This window comes from Paroedura picta, chromosome 5, assembly GCF_049243985.1.
Source record: "Paroedura picta isolate Pp20150507F chromosome 5, Ppicta_v3.0, whole genome shotgun sequence".
NCBI lineage: Eukaryota > Metazoa > Chordata > Lepidosauria > Squamata > Gekkonidae > Paroedura > Paroedura picta.
Window position 1 is genome coordinate 29,581,903 of NC_135373.1, and position 16,599 is coordinate 29,598,501.

General features: G+C 48.7%; 2 protein-coding genes across 2 annotated transcripts in view; both read left to right on the forward strand.

Moving 5' to 3' along the window:
• Positions 1-11,268, forward strand: part of LOC143838861 (alpha-tectorin-like) — a 28,612-nt gene extending 17,344 nt beyond the window's left edge. The window contains exons 10-13 of the mRNA XM_077340773.1: positions 891-1,489; positions 5,701-6,265; positions 7,754-8,352; positions 10,666-11,268. Of these exons, the coding sequence (XP_077196888.1) occupies positions 891-1,489; positions 5,701-6,265; positions 7,754-8,352; positions 10,666-11,268 (2,366 nt within the window). The remainder of the gene's footprint in view (positions 1-890; positions 1,490-5,700; positions 6,266-7,753; positions 8,353-10,665) is intronic.
• A 493-nt stretch (positions 11,269-11,761) lies between these two features.
• The window catches only part of LOC143838862 (IgGFc-binding protein-like), a 45,841-nt gene continuing 41,003 nt past the window's right edge, over positions 11,762-16,599 (forward strand). Inside the window, exons 1-4 of the mRNA XM_077340774.1 lie at positions 11,762-11,783; positions 12,791-12,990; positions 13,978-14,370; positions 15,309-15,595. Coding sequence (XP_077196889.1) covers positions 11,762-11,783; positions 12,791-12,990; positions 13,978-14,370; positions 15,309-15,595 — 902 coding nt within the window. The remainder of the gene's footprint in view (positions 11,784-12,790; positions 12,991-13,977; positions 14,371-15,308; positions 15,596-16,599) is intronic.

A 16,599-nucleotide genomic window follows, 5' to 3' on the forward strand; every position in this document is an offset into this window, starting at 1 on the left:
AAAGAGAGCCAAAATTCAGCCACAGGTTTATGCTAACAAGTAAGGTTGCAATCCTAAATAATAAGCCCCACTGAATGACATAAGATTTATTCCAAATGAATTTGCATGGGATTGGGTCCCAGGCTTCTAGGCCCATTTATAAGTTAAGGTCGACTAGAATCCAGAAGAAAGTTCTCTAAACACTCCTAAAGCAACTTTCCTCTGAATTCTAGTCGACTTGGTTTAGTGGTTAAGAGTGGCGGCCTCTAATCTGGAGAGCCAGGCATGACTTCTCCACTCCTCCACACGCAGCCAGGTGGGTGACCTTGGGCTACTCACAGTCCTGTTAGAGCTGTTCTTGCAGAGCAGGTCTCTCAGACCTGCATGCCAAGTTGTTGCTCTGCCACTGAGTCATGGCCCCTCCTGAACTGAACCTGGGAGTCAGTCACCAATAGAGCAGGGGTGGCTAAACGGTGGCTCTCCAGATGTCCATGGACTACAATTACCATGAGCCCCTGCCAGCAAAAACACAGTTTGGCCACCTCCTCAACAGAGCAAAGGCAGAACATGTATAACACACACTCCTGCTGATCCCCTCTCAACATAATCCATAGAATCCTACAGTGGGAAGGGGCCATCCAGGCCACCTAGTCCACCCCCTGCTCAATGCAGGATCAGCCTAAAACATCCAGGATAAGGATCTGTCCAGCTGCTGCTTGGAGTCCAACCATGAGGGGGAGCTCCCCACCTCCGTAGGCAGCCCATCCCACTGCTGAACTAGACTCATAAAATCATAGCCTTAGAAGGGGCCACCCAAGCCATCTAGTCCATCCCCTGCTCAATGCAGGGTCAGCCTGAAGCATCCAGGAAGCTAACCAATTCTTCCTCCGCATCTGTTCTTTCTCCGCCAGGAATCACATGCCCCAAGAACAGCCATTATGAACCTTGCTCGACCGCTTGCCCGGCCAGCTGCGTGGATACCACCGCCCCTCTGTACTGTGCCGAGCCCTGCAGAGAGGGCTGCTTTTGCGACAAAGGTTACATCCTCAGCGGCGGCACATGCGTGCCCCTGAACCACTGTGGCTGCGTGTTGAACGGCCGCTACTACCAAGTGGGAGACGAGGTCATCCTGATGGATACCTGTGGCCAGCGATGTTCTTGCAGGCATCCTTCTCTGCCCATGGAGTGCTGGGACCACGCCTGTGGGGCTCTCGAGACGTGCAAAGTTGTGGACGGGGTCCGGGGCTGTTATCCCATGACCTACGGCAGCAGCTGGGTCTTTGGGGATCCCCGTTATGTCACTTTTGACGGGGTGGCTTTCGATTACGAAGGAGGCTGCAGGCACACTCTGAGCAAGTACTGCGGCCCCTCCAGCAAACTCCCAGGTTTCACCATCAAAGCGGAGAACCAGCGCCGGGGAACCTCAGCTGCTTTCTGGACACGGCTGGTGGAGCTTGAGATGGATGGGGAGACCATTACTCTCATGGCAGGGCAGTACGGCAAAGTGCAGGTAAGGACCCCGGCGGTCTGTGATCTCCTGTGTGGCCATGTAAGGGCCAAGCTAGATGTTACGGTGGCCACAGGCCTGACCCATGTGCACCGACACCGTTTGAGCAATTTAAAAATGCCTCAAGGCCTTGTGTGTGGGCTGGAGATTTTAGTGGTGGGGCCCTGGGAGTGCAGGGTTTGGGGAGGGAAGGGAGTTTGGCAGGGTAAAAAAAATATTTTATGTGTGTATGTATGTATTTATTTATTTATTAGATTTTTACCCCGCCACTCTCAGACAAGTGGCTCACAACATAGTAAAAACATAAAGAAACCCATAAAATACAATCTACAAGATGGTGATCACACAATCCTTCATTAAGCCCATTTTTATTCCTCATGGCATCCGTTCCCAGCTATGTCAGTTCGATGTAGATCAGATGTAAACTGGGGGTGATGGTAAGTCCCCTCCTGGGGGGTCCCGACGATGACGACGACGACGATGATGATGATGACTATTTAATTTGTTACCCGCCACTCCCAACCAGGCTCGTGGCAGGTTACAGATGTCCAGCTAAAACTCCCCTTAAAAACCCAATAAAATGGACAAGAAATACCGATACAGAAACCGACAACCCAGCAACATGGCGGAACTCCCCCCCATCCCCAATTCCTACCTCCAGGGTGAGGAAGGCAGGGGAGACAAGATACCCAGAAGTTGTAGCTAGACACCGGGGGGGTGGGGCATCGATCTTCTCCCCACTGCCCCAGCCTCAACCGTAGACCTGGCGGAAGAGATCCGTTTTGCAGGCCCTGTGGAACACTGCGGAACGATTATACAAGGGCAAGGAAGGACCCGCCATAGAGTGTCCATTTTCTCCAGGGAACAGATGTCTATAGTCTAGAGATCAATTGAAACCCCTGGAGTTCTCCAGACCACACTTGGAGATGTTGGCAACCTAAGGCCAAGTGCCCTCCCTCCTGTGCCTTTTCAACCCCCACTCCCGCCCCCCAAAAACATTAAAATGTCTGAAAGGCAATGGAAGGAGGGGCACTTTCACACATGCTAAATAATGCTGTTTCAATCCACTTCAGCAACTGTATGCAAATGAGTTTTGCCATTCCGCACAGTAAGATCCAGTTGCAAAGAGCATTGAAAGTGGATAGAAAGTGCCCCTGAAGCTTTCTCTGTAAATGGCCACAGGCCAGACCTGCGGCTGCTAGAGCACATCATGCCATTCCAGTGAACAATGCTAAAAGATATTGGAAGGCGTGCAGCGCTGGGTTAAGGTCGTAACAGCCTGCATTGGCAAGTCACCCCCTGATAGCTCTCTGTGGTCTAACCGCGAATGTCCCACTGAAACCTGCTTGCTGGAAGTGGTGGTGGGTAAATATTAATTGCTGTAATGAAAGGGATTCTGTTCCAGGAGAACCGCTTTGACAGAGGTCATCAATAATTCAGGAGGGTTGCCAGGCTGCCCCCCCCCCCAGGCCTCTCTTGAAGGGAGCTTGCTTGCACCAGCCACCTGCAGGCTGTACAGTTCAGTGGGGCCTGGGAAGGATGCCCCCTTGCATCTGGGTGGCATTCAGTGGACTCCTAGGGGTGGCATCCTCCAGTGGCACCAGGAGACCTCCCACTAGTACAGTGGCTCACCAGATGGCCAAGGTCTGTTCCCCTGGAGCAGTGGTTCTCAACCTTCCTAATGCCACGACCCTTTAATACAGTTCCTCCTGTTGTGGTGACCCCCAACCATAAAATTAGGCAAGTGTTCTTTCACAGAAATTAAACTGAAACTGACCAATGGCCTGAAGATCCATTTTTCATGATTATATATAAATTGTTTTTTCCCCCAGGGTTTCTTAGTTCAGTTCTGAATGCTCTATCTTAATCTACCCCGCAAGGCTGTTGTGTGGATGGCGCCCCCCCCAGCCAAGCCGCTTGCCCTGGCACGACCCCTGTGAAAGGGTCGTTCAACCCCCAAAGTGGTCCCAACCCCCAGGTTGAGAACCACTGTGCTGGAGAGACATGTGGTTCCTCTCCTCCCCAACCCCGCCCCAGGCTCTACCCCTAGTGGTTAGGAGTTCGGACTTCTAATCTGGTGAGCCGGGTTTGATTCCCCGCTCCTCCACATGCAGCCGGCTGGGTGACCTTGGGCTCGCCACAGCACTGATAAAGCTGTTCTGACTGAGCAGGAATATCAGGGCTCTCTCAGTCAGTCAGTATTCTTTATTACGGTCATAGACCAGCAAAGTCAAAACAATTTCACAGTTACATAAATAATATGGCTAAAACACAGTTTTACGCATAAAATAGCATTATGTTAAACAGACTATGAGTCTGCTAAAATATAAATTAGAATTAAATGGAAATATAGGAAATTGTTCTAATTGCTCTCAGGGTCTGTTAAGTTTTAGTCAACTTCCACCGCCTTTTCATGGCTGCAGCACAAAACCTGGCGACACTATATCTGATGGAACAATTTGTGTCTGTGAGCCGCAGGGAGATATAAAATTGTCCTGAGCACTCTGGGACTCTATGTAACCATGGTGTGATAAATATGGAACGTATGTCATCATAAAACTGACAATACAAAAGGATATGTTCCAATGTTTCAGTGCCGTGGCGTGCCCAAGGTCACTCAGCCACCTCACAGGGTGTCTGTTGTGAGGAGAGGAAAGGGAAGGCGAATGTAAGCTACTCTGAGCCTCCTTTGGGTAGAGAAAAGCAGCATATAAAAACCAATTCTTCAGTAATATCAGGGCTCTCTCAGCCTCACCCACCTCACAGGGTGTCTGTTGTGGGGAGAGGAAAGGGAAGGCGACTGTAAGCCACTTTGGGTAGAGAAAAGCAGCCTATAAGAATCAACTCTTCTTCTTCTACTAGTGAGGGGGAGCTCCCTACCTCCTTAGACACCTGATTCCACTGCTGAACTACTTGGACTGTGAAAAAAGTTTTCCTGATACTTTGCCGATACCATTCTACATGTAGTTTAAACCCATTATTGTGGGTCCTATCCTCTGCTGCCAACAGGGACCGCTCCCTGCCCTCCTCCTAATGACAACCTTTCAGATATGTAAATACAGCAATCCTGTCCCCTCTCAACCTCCTCTTTTCCAGGCTGAACATTCCCAAATTCCTCAGCCTTTCCTCAGAGGGCTTTGTCCCCAGGCCAAGGATCATTCTCATTGCCCTCTTCTGCGCCCTCTCAATTTTGTCCACGTGTTTCTCGAATTGAGTCCTCCAGATTCAGAACTGTACAGAGTGCCCCAGGTGCCGTCTGACCAATGCAGTATGCAGCGAGACTACAGGGGAAAAGTCACTGTAGTTGGGAGCAACTTAGCTCTCAGGTCTGGACAGAAATGCATGGCATCAGCCAATTAAAAATATAATCTTCAACACATTTGCCGGAGATTAAAGGTAAAGGTAAAGGTATCCCCTGTGCAAGCACTGGGTTATGTCTGACCCTTGGGGTGATGCCCTCTGGCGTTTTCATGGCACACTTAATATGGGGTGGTTTGCCAGTGCCTTCCCCAGTCATTACCGTCACCCCCCCCCCCCCAGCAAGCTGGGTACTCATTTTACCGACCTCGGAAGGCTGAGTCAACCTTGAGCCGGCTGCTGGGATCTAACTCCCAGCCTCATGGGCAGAGCTTTCAGACTGCATGTCTGCTGCCTTACCACTCTGCGCCACAAATCCCACCAAACCCAGGGTCCAGGCGAGGGTTGCCAACTCCAAGTGGAACATGGAGATCTGGAACTGATCTCCAGGTGACAGAGCTCAGTTCCCCTGGAGAAATTGGCTGCTTGGGTGGGTGAATACTATGGCATTATTCTCTGCTGAAGTCTAGGATTGCCAGCTCTGGGTGGTGAAATAAGGTTTTGTGAATGGAGTCTAAGGAGAGCAGGGTTTAGATGGGGAAGGGCCAAAGCGGGAGCATAATACCATAGAGTATTAGACCCCACCTGGAAGTTGGTTACCAAAATCCCTCCCTTCCCTGAACCCCACTTTCCCCAGACTTCACCCCAAAATTTCCAGGCTGGCAAGCCTTGGCCCTAACCCTATTCATGTTTATTTATAAGTAAGCCTTGCTGGGTTCCGGAGGCTTACTCCTATAAAGGAAGGACTTAATTTACATCTTATCTCCTCTGCCTCCCTCCACACATTTCCTGATCACTGGAAAACTGATTTGATAACTGCCCCTTGGGGATATTTCAGGGCTTTCTTTTCCTTTCAGGTGAACGGCCATTTGGCTAACCTGCCCATCGTCCTTACCTCAGGGAAGGTCTACGGCTATTTCAGTGGCTCCTCTGTCGCCCTCCGGACGGATTTCGGCCTCTTTGTCTTCTACGACTGGTCCCATTACGTGTCCATTTCTGTTCCCGAGACCTATTCAGGTCTCCTCTGTGGCCTGGGGGGAAATTTCAATGGGAACCGGAGCGATGACTTCCAGACCCCTGACGGCTCGGTGGTCGAGGACGCGGTTGCCTTTGCCGAAAGCTGGAGGGATGCTAGCTGCCCTTCTGAGGGCACAGCGCCCACAGTCCCGTCCACATGCGGCAAAACGGAACAAGCCCAGTACAGGTCTCAGAACGGCTGTGGACTCATTGGCGACGTGAGGGGGCCGTTCAGAGAGTGCTACACCCCTGCAAGTTCTCAGGCCCATGTAGAGAGCTGTGTGAGGGACATGTGTGTCTCTCAGGGGAGTCCCCAGATGCTGTGTGACATCCTGAGGAGTTATGCTCAACAGTGCCAAATGCGCGGGATCGCTGTTCATCCGTGGAGGGAGATCGCTGGGTGTGGTAAGCTCTCACTGCCTCACACAATGAAATACCAGAAGATTGGTATAGCATGTTACAGTAGGAGGGCCAACCTCCAAGGGAGGCCTGGCTAGAAATGGGGTTGCAATTTTCCAGGTGAGGCCTGGAGATCTCTGGATTTTACCACTGATCTCCAGGCTACAGAGATAATTTACCCTGGAGAAAAATGGCTTCTTTGGAGGGTGGAGCATTTTACCCAGTTGAGGCCCCTCCCCTCAAAATCCCACCTTCTCCAGGCTCCACCCCCCAAATGTCCAGGTATTTCCCAACCTAGAGCTGGAGTGGCAATCCTAGCTGGAGAGATCAGTTCTCCCAGGGAAAACGACAGCTTTGAAGGGTGGATTTCATGGATTCATATCTCTGCTGGGTCGTCTCCCCCAAATGCCACCCTTCCCAGGCTCTGCTCCCAAATTTCTTGCAAAACTGACCTCCTGGATATCTAGGGGCAGACCCCAGGGAGGGGTCTCAGTGGGGTTCTAGTGTCATAGAGTCCACCTTCCAAAGTAAGAGAGGTGATCTCTGGCATCAGGAGGTCAACTGTAATCCTGGGAGATTTATTTAATTTATTTTTTAATTCAGTTTATAACCTGCACCCTCTCTCAGGAAAGGGTTTGGGACCTTAATAGGTCCCTCATGGCACTGACCACCTCAGGGGGCTGGTTCCATAAAGCCAAGGCAGAGGCTTCTGACAAAGAAGAGTTGGTTTTTATACCCCGCTTTTCTCTACCAGAAGGAGAGAAGCAGCTTCCAATTGCTTCCCTTCCTCTCCTCACAGCAGACACCCTGTGAGGTAGGTGGGACTGAGAAAACTCAGATATTAATGCTCAGTCAGAACAGCCCTATCAGGGCTGTGACAAGCCCAGTGTCACCCAGCTGGCTGCATGTGAAGGAGCGGGGGATCAAACCCAGCTCGCCAAATTAGAAGCTGCCACTCTTAACCAGTACACCAGATGGGCTGATGTTGGTCCCTCTTGGAATCTGGCAACTCTAGTGCAGATGTCTGATCTGTTGGGACATTGGGTTAATACAGCAGTCATAGGAGCCTGATACTGAATGCAGTAAATAAGCCTCCCAAGAAATATATTGCCAAAAAAGGCACTACTATTCAATTAAATCTAATTCACATTGCAGCCAAAGGAAGAGAAAGAAGTACTAAAGAGTATTTTCCCTATCACCAATGGCCATCTTATGTGGCATCATGGGTGTGGGAGTATGAGGTCATTGTGTCTACAGGAGGCTGTGTGAAGACAGGGAGAGGGCAACGTGCGAAGGGAGGTCAGAGGGCTGCTCCCAGATTAAGAAGAAGAGCTGTTTTTTTGTACCCTGCTTTTAACTATCCAAAAGAATCTCAGAGCAGCTTAGTCACTCGCTCCAACATGCACCCTCCTGAATCCCCTCCCTTCATTTGCCTCCTCTCCACTTTGACTTCTGCATAGTTGAAATCTTTGGACCTGTTTTTTTTTCCTCCAGGATTGAACTGCCGTAACAACAGCCAGTACATACTGTGCGGATCTTCCTGTCCTGAAACATGCGCTGGCCTAGCAACGTCCTTCCCCTGCCAAACAAAGTGTGTTGAAGGATGTCAGTGTGAGCCAGGATTTGTGCTGAGCGGCATCCATTGTGTGCCTCCTGAGCAGTGTGGCTGCACTCACAATGGGCGGTACTACCTCTCTGGAGAGACCTTCTGGCAAGGAGAGGATTGCCGGAGCTTCTGCAGATGCAACAGTTCCACCCGTGCCATCGAATGCAGCAACTCCTCTTGCGGTCCTGGAGAGCTTTGTGGAACTCAGCAGGGGGTTTATGGATGTCATACCCCATCAGAAGGCATGTGTTGGGCTTCAGGGTTTCTCCATTATACCACATTCGATGGTCATCATTATGGTTTCCAGGGCACCTGCAAATACATCTTTGTTGAACTCTGTGGGGCACGGATGTCTTTACCCTACTTTAGGGTTGAGGTTCAGAACAAGAAGATGCCTGGTGGTCCTTTGCCTGTGACATCAAAGGTGTTTGTCCAAATAAACACGCATCACATACTTCTACAGAGAGGACTCCAGGGGGCCATCAAGGTAAAGAACTTGGGGAATAAGCGTTCTGTGGCAGAAATTTTAGAGATGTTCTGGGTGGGATCCTAGCTTGGGCTAGACAAGTAGGAATAGCCACTGAGACGTAGACCTTGGGTTGCCAGCTCTGGATAGAGAAATTCCTAGAGATTTTGGGAGTGAAGCGTAAGGGGCTGGAATTTGGGGACAGGATGGACTTCAGTGGGATATAATGCTATCAAGTCCACCTTCCAAAGCAGCCATTTTCTCCAAGGGAACTATCTCTGTCACCTGGGTAGAATTTGCACTGTTTTTTTTTTTTAATCCCCGGTGATCCTGAATTAAAGAAAATCATCTACATGTTATTTGATTTCCATTTTGAGCGCTTTAAATTTTCCCTCTGCTGCATCTATGATTGATTCGCAGTGACACTACCTTTCCCCTGCGATATCCAGGAGTGGATATAACTCGCTACATTTGAGGAAACCGCTCCGAGGGCCCCAGTATTAAGTGTAGATCTCTGCATTTTTCCAGATTAACTTCCTCCCCAGTGCCTCCAACACTGACATAGCAAAGCAGTCTGTCGCTGATTGGTTAGGGCATCAGCTCAAAGATTGCCTGGTTCCCAGTTGCCATTCCCTCACAAGGCTTTTTTTTGCTCTCATTTCTAAAGTGACTGTGCTCCATGCCCACACTTCTATTTGCCAAGATTTCCTTCTTGGATTTACTTTCCCCTCCTCGTTCTCTGTGAGGCTACTGCCTCCCCTCCCTCCTCCCTGCTCCTGCAGAAAAGAAAAGAAAGCCCTCCTCTGGCTTGCTCTGGCTGTAGACTTGGGACTAGTCAAAAGGCAGGAAATAAATCTCTCTCCAGCCTTGTGCTCCTTCAATGCTGGCTGGAGCCTCACCTGACCCCCCCCCCCCTCCTCAATCAAGTGGGAAGGAGACTGAAAATTGAGACAATGCACATGCAGAAGGGCAACGTGTTTAAAATCAAGGGAAAGGAAGGCTGTAGATATGGGTTCAGATCAACCAGAATTCAGAAAGATTTACAGTAGAAAAAAATGTAAGTGCAGACTATACCCTCGAGATCAATTGTAATCTCAGGAGATCTCTAGCTACCTCCTGCAGTTTGGCAATATTAGAATATGGAAGATCTGTAGTGTGTATGACTCAAAAACATGAAGAATGTCCTGCAGGGGGTATCAGAGGAATTGTTGTTGTTTTAGATAGTTAACTCAGGGACTTCCTTATGTTTTTCAAACTACCTCTGCCAGTGTCCTGATTGGCTCTTTGGAGACTTCCTGCTCCTGTGAGCGCACTTCCTCCTGCTTGCCTCCAGAACAAACATAATGAATGCAGAAGACTCTCCTCTTTCTATACAAAGTGTGCTTCTTAATAAAACTATTTTATTCATTTAAGCAGTTTGGTGCTGTGCTCCTTCTGGCGTATTTAAACACTGCTGACAGAGCTATGCACCCAGAGTCGCATTCAGGCTGCAAAATAAGAGACAGTTTTTGATAAGCAAAGCAGATGAAACAGAAATGACAGTTTCCTGCAGCAGCAACCTGATAACTACCTGATAACTACCTGATCTAAGAAAATGAAGAGCCACTTGCTAGAGACTGAGCAGGCGTGTCATTAATGATTCCCCCCCTTCCCCGACCAGGAGATGACCAATAGGCAGGACAGAGGACGGGATTCTGATAACAAAATGGCAAGAGGAACCGTGATCAAAAATTTGACTGACATAGATGTTTAGATGTTCAGATGCATACAACAAAAGAAGTCTAGTCAGAATTAGAATGGCTGTACATTAATTAGTCTTTGAAAAGCTAACTTTACTTGAGAAAGAGACTCTGTAGCATGAAAATGCCAGAGAATGAGAACTTGCATGAGCACATAGTAGAAGTGCTTAGTCTAAATGAACAGCTCAGAAGTTCCGGGAAAGAAATTTCAGAACAGACAAAGAACTTGGGGGGGGGGGGGGGGACGGACCTAAGTGTTGATTTTTTAAAAGATAAAAATGTGTGTGTGTGTGTGTGGGGGGGATAACTGCTTGGACAGACTCTTATTATACCTTGTATAAGTCATCCCTACTCCAAATCTTGCCCTTCTCTGAAAAGATAAGATGGTCAGATCTGATGCCTGACATCGATGGTTCTATGAATTTCTTTTATTTGCTTATGTGAAATATTTATATACCCACCTCTCATTCCAGCAGGGTGGTAAACATCAGTGTCCATGCAATATGATAAAACAATGCACAGATGTTTAAAAAGCAATTAAAACCCCAATGGAAATATTCACTGATCTCTCTGGGTTTTTGTTTCATCCAATCAGATCGACGACGTAACGGTAAACCTGCCGGTCAATCTCAATATGGGCGAAATAGTTATTTATCAGCATGGAATCTATATCACCCTGCAGACAAAATTTGGCTTGAGAGTGAGCTTTGACCTGGACCACAGCCTGTTTGTCACCGTCCCTCCTGAATGCAAAGGCCAAACCTGTGGGCTGTGTGGGAATTTCAATGATGTCGCTGAGGATGACATGGAGGGGCGAAAAGGCTCCTGGGAGAAGGACGTCTTCCTCTTTGCTGGGGTCTGGAAGTCAGAGACGGTCTTCGGCTGTGACGACGGTGCCTCTGGTGCCTACCCTGTGTGCTCAGAAGAGGAACAGCTCACCTGGGCTAAATCCAGCTGCTGGATCATCCAGGACCCCAAGGGACCCTTTGGCTCGTGTCACGTTCAAATTAACCCTGAGCCTTTTCTGTCCAGCTGCGTTTTTGACCTCTGCATTTCCCCTGGGGACAGCCGCATCCTGTGCCGGTCTGTTCAGAATTACGCAGCCGCCTGCCAGAGACGGAACATCAAGATCTCCGCCTGGAGGAGCAAAGATTTCTGTGGCACGTATCTTAAGGCTGCATTTTTGATGTGGCTGTGAGAAGAAACCCCTCTGTTTACATGGGAGGAGCCTGACTGCTAGCAATATCGGTGTATTATTTTTACTTTCTTCTGGAAGCGTGGCAGGGTTTGTTTCCAAAGCCATAAAAGCAGGCTGGATGGCCCATGACTCCAGATGACGATATTCTCCCCTCATTGATTGCTCTAGTTTCACAGGGCACTAATTGACCAGTGGTTAGTGGCAGGTCCTTAGATTCCGCAGAATAGACTTCCTATCCAGGGAAAGGGCTGTGTGACTCAGGGGCAGAACATCTCCTTCATATACCCAAAGTTCTAGGTTTAGTCCCTGTGACATCCATTACGCCTTCAGCACACACACTAAAATGAAAGCAACTTTTCAGGTATTGGATCTCAGTCTTCCCTCCCCCTTTTTCGTATTATTTTTTCACTGTCAAGTCATAGCTGACTTAGGGCAACCCTGCAAGGTTTTCAATAATGGTCACCTGCTCTATAGGGTGGAGGATGGCTTGGCAATGTGCAAAGACCTGGGGCTGGGTGCGGCAGCTGCTCACAGTGGTGCAACACCTGACGGCCACCCATCATGAACCCCTGTGGCCTTCCCTCTGGGATGGGTGTCAGTGTATACTGCCCCCCCCAAAGACCGCCAGTCCCATCCCACCATCCTGAGGTCAGGCAACAGCCGAGGGACTCACAGCCTGAGGCAGCTGGCCGCTCCGTTGCCACCCTCAGTGGGTGTCGGTACATTGGGTCCCAGGAAAGGCAGCCTGTTTGCAGGCGGGGATTTCTCTGGGGAGGCCCCCAACCTCAGTTATCACAACCCTGGAGTCCCACCCAAATAATAACCAGGGCTGACCCTGCTGAGCTTCCTTGATCTGATAAGACCAGGCCAGCCTGGGCTCAAGCGTATCCTGTTCATAACAGGATGTTTGCCACAAAGTGTTCTATCGAACATATTCTTCAACAGTCTCTGTGCAAAGTACAGAAGAACAACTCTTGGGGTTGGATTCCAGCCACTCTTTTGCTTAGTCTCATCCACTTCTCCCCTGCTGGCATGACAGCTCCATGGCTTCTGCCCATGCAGGTCTGATGATCCCCAGAGTAGACTTTTAATGGTCAAAAAGAGCCAGTTTGGTGTAGTGGTTAGGAGTGCAGACTTCTAATCTGGCATGCCAGGCTCGATTCTGCACTCCCCCACATGCAACCAGCTGGGTGACCTTGGGCTCGCCACGGCACTGGTAAAACTGTTCTGATGGAGCAGTGATATCAGGGCTCTCTCAGCCTCACCCACCTCACAGGGTGTCTGTTGTGGGGAGAGGAAAGGGAAGGCGACTGTAAGCCGCTTTGAGACTCCTTCGGGTAGGGAAAAGCGGCATGTAAGAACCAACACTTCTTCTTCTTCTTCTTCTTCTTCTTCTTCTTCTTCCTTCTTCCTTCTTCTTCTTCTTCTTCTTCTTCTTCTTCTTCTTCTTCTTCTTCTTCTTCTTCTTCTTCAAAACAGAAAAGCTGGTTGGCTCCAACCCATTTTCTTCCTCTCCTTCTAGCTCTCCCTTGTCCAGCCCACAGTCACTATGAACTCTGTAGCAAGCCAGAGCACGGCCTCTGTTTGGGGACTTGGCTGCAGAACTTCAGTGGGCCCGTGTGCTCCGAAGGATGTTCCTGTGATAAGAAGTTCTTCCGGAGTGGCAACGAGTGTGTCCTTCAGGAGAAGTGTGGCTGTGAGCATGAGGGACGCTACTACAAGGTGATCTGGTTCCCCAGTCGTAGCTGGCCAAGCCAAAATTCTTATCCATTTCTATCATGAATCAAAACCCAAATCAGAACCTCTCTGGTTTCATGACATTGAGATACATAGACAGGTAACCCCAGAGATTCATGTTCAGGGCTGGCATCAGCATACCCTCTGGTGGGGCAATGCCAGGGCCTGGGGCTTCGGACAGGGCCCACTGCTGCTGAGTCCCTTCCCCCACATGTCTTTTCCCTGCCTGTTTATTTATAAATGCTTCACCAGTCATGTGTCCAGCTGTAGACATTTTCCAGAGCCACCCAGGAAAGGGGCATGGGCAGTGCGGATGGCTGTGAGCATGGGCCATGGAAGGGCTTGTGAACAGGGCAGTGGAAGGAGACACAGGCAGGTAATGGGGCGTGTGGGTGTGTGAATGGGAAGGGAGCCCTGGGAACTCTCTGCCCAGAGCCTTCCAAAAACTGGAACCAGCTGTGTTCATCCTGTATGAAGGAAAGAGTTGAGCAGGCAAGGGGGGATGCCACCCCCTAGTAAAAAAAGGACTCTGAATCTTAAGAACATAATACAACATAAGGGAAGCCACGTTGGATCAGGCCAATGGCCCATCCAGTCCAACACTCTGTGTCAGACAGTGGCCAAAACCCAGGTGCCATCAGGAGGTCCACTAGTGGGACCAGAACTTCAGAAGCCCTCCCATTGTTGCCCCCCAAGCACCAAGGAGACAGAGAATCACTGCCACAGACCAAGTATCCCAACTATACATTGTGTCTAAGAGCCACGGATAGACTTCTGCTCCATACGTTTACCCCATCTCCCCTTGAGGATTTCTGCAGGCCAACTAGGAGTCAGAGAAGGGATCAGAGCAGGGAAAGACTCTGGTCATCCAAGAACTGGGCAGGAATTTTGGGGTGCCAGTGATCCTTGGCTTGCCTTGAATGAATAACTTGTCGTGTTGATGGCCATCTTTCCTTTGTCTTACCTGGACAGGTTGGGGAGCATATCTGGCTCCCAGACTGTACCAAGAAATGCAGCTGTGGCTCCGACGGGATCTTCCATTGCTTCCGTGACAGATGCAAAGTGGACCAGAAATGCCTCCTGAAAGACGGACGGTTGGGCTGCCACAGTCCGCTGACCACCTGCGTCATAACGGGGGATCCACACTACTTCACATTTGATGGTGCCGTGGTCCATTTTCAGGGTACCTGTGACTATAAGGCATCCCACATCTGTAATCCCTCCCAGGATTTCTCCTTCCAGGTAGTGACTGGAAACAGACATTTCAGGAACCCGCGAGTGTCCTTTGTCTACCGGGTGGAAATCTGGCTTCGTATGTCCCATCTGAGCTCCCATATTGTCCTAGAGAGAGGCAATGCAGTCCACGTGAGTTGATCCTGCTGAATGGTTAGATTGAGATTTTTGTTGATCACATTTCATTGGGAAAAATTTCCAGACTATTGCAAGCTGAGATAGGAACAGTAGGGGATGGGGGGGGGGAATACTAGGGTACAAAAAGGAAACAAGAGCCATTTAATGTTTTTCCAACATGATGTTCCTCAAAAGCCATTTCAATCCTTTAACATCCTTATCTATAAAGAACCAAGGGGGGAAAGATCTAACCTCTTCAACTCTTCTCCCTATTAGAGAGTAAAAAGCATAAGAGAGGAATCTGCTGGAATCTGGGAGGGGACAAATAGCCCATATCAAGATTTGAGAACATGTCTCAAGATCAGAGCACTGAGAGAGGTCAATTATTGTAGCCTGGATCTAGTTGAGAGGGCTGAAATGTAACAGAGGATGAAATAACGGTTACTATTTCACCATTTTGTACTTCAAAAAGGAGTCAATATGGCATTTTTAGTGATATGTGCTGTTAATTAAAGAAAATGGATAGGTTAAAAAGCAGGCTCTTTACAGGTAGGTAGTCCTCAGGGTTTAGATCAGGGGTAGTCAAACTGCGGCCCTCCAGATGTCCATGGACTACAATTCCCAGAAGCCCCTGCCAGCAAATGCTGGCAGGGGCTTCTGGGAATTGTAGTCCATGGACATCTGGAGGGCCGCAGTTTGACTACCCCTTGTTTAGATGAATGACTTACCTGCTTTCTTCTCAAGAGTTGGTTGTGAAAACAGAAGTTCTTAGGGTTCTACCAGCTGGACTGGTTGTGGGTAAAATACAGTTGTCTGAAGCAACCAGGGAGCCAGGTTTATATAAGCTAAGGGAAACCGTGTTGGTGATAGACCAGTTTCACAACCTGAGATACAAACAAATATAGTCCTGAAGAAAGGGCATTTATTTTGTTCTTGTTGATGCTGTTGCTCAGGTCAACGGCAGGAAGACCCGCTTACCAGCCCAGATTGGAACCATGGCTGAGATCTTCAGGCTGAGGAACATGTGGACCGTGAGGATAAATGCCAGTGTGGAGGTCCAGTTCAACGGTGCAAGCAGCGTGTTCATACGTGTGGGCCCAGAGTATCAGAATCAGCTTTGTGGGATGTGTGGAAATTTCAACGGTGATCCTACAGACGATCTAGTCCTGCCCAGCGGAGTGAAAGCTCTGAATGACACAGACTTTGGAAATGCTTGGATATCTGACTCAATACCAGTGGGGTATGATTCCTTTTTTCCTTTCTTCCTTCCTTTTTCACCTCAGTGCTCTAGGATGCACCCCAAATACCATGGTTAAACCATAGAGTTCAGGGCAAAATTATAGAAAGGTGCAAAGACATCACTTCCAGTTTTGACCTGGAAGTGATGCTGCATATCAGCACTCCTCCATCATTTCCTCCCTGTTGGCCTGTAAAGCACCAGCAGGAAACAGGACGCCCTCCCCAATTACCCATCTATCCATTCCTTTCTCAAATGGGACCAGCAACAAATAGTAAAGTGAAAGCCATTAATCACTGACATAGACAGTTTTTTTTCTCTCCTGTGTTTTTGTGAACTACAACTGAATTCGAGGGGACTGATTGGCTGTTTTAGCAAATAATTATCATATGGCTGTATTTGGATGTTGTGACACAGTTTACTCATTTAACAGAATCAACTTTTGCTTTATATTCCCACTGTCATGATGGAGGTTCATAGTCTGGGGAAGAGTGCTTGCACTCGAAAGCTCACGCCTTGAATAAATCGTTGTTGGTCTTAAAGGTGCCACTGGACATTGTGCTTCTTCAGTCCTGTAAATCTCTCCACTTTGCCCTCTACTCATGCTGACATCCTGCCCTTTGACCTTCTAATTGGGAGATTCAGGTGCTTTGTTTGGTTTTGGCTTAAAAGTCACCAGACCGTTTAATTGATGCACACAAAGATATTCTTTTCACAGTACTCCTCTGTGAATTTCAACAGTCTCTAAATGCTTGGATAATTTGAGACCGATATTCAAGAATATTTGATTTCGGTGTTCCCAAGGTTTTCATAGAACGTGTTTTATTTACTTCATTGATAGTCTGCCTTTCTTGCCAAGACACTCAAAGTGGATTTAAGGGAGGGAAGCAGTGGAATCACAGTTTACTAATACGATCAACAATGCAGAGAAATTGGATTACCAACATTTGAAAACAGTGGATTAATACAGGATAATATGCATGGTAGACAGCACAATGAAACCACTT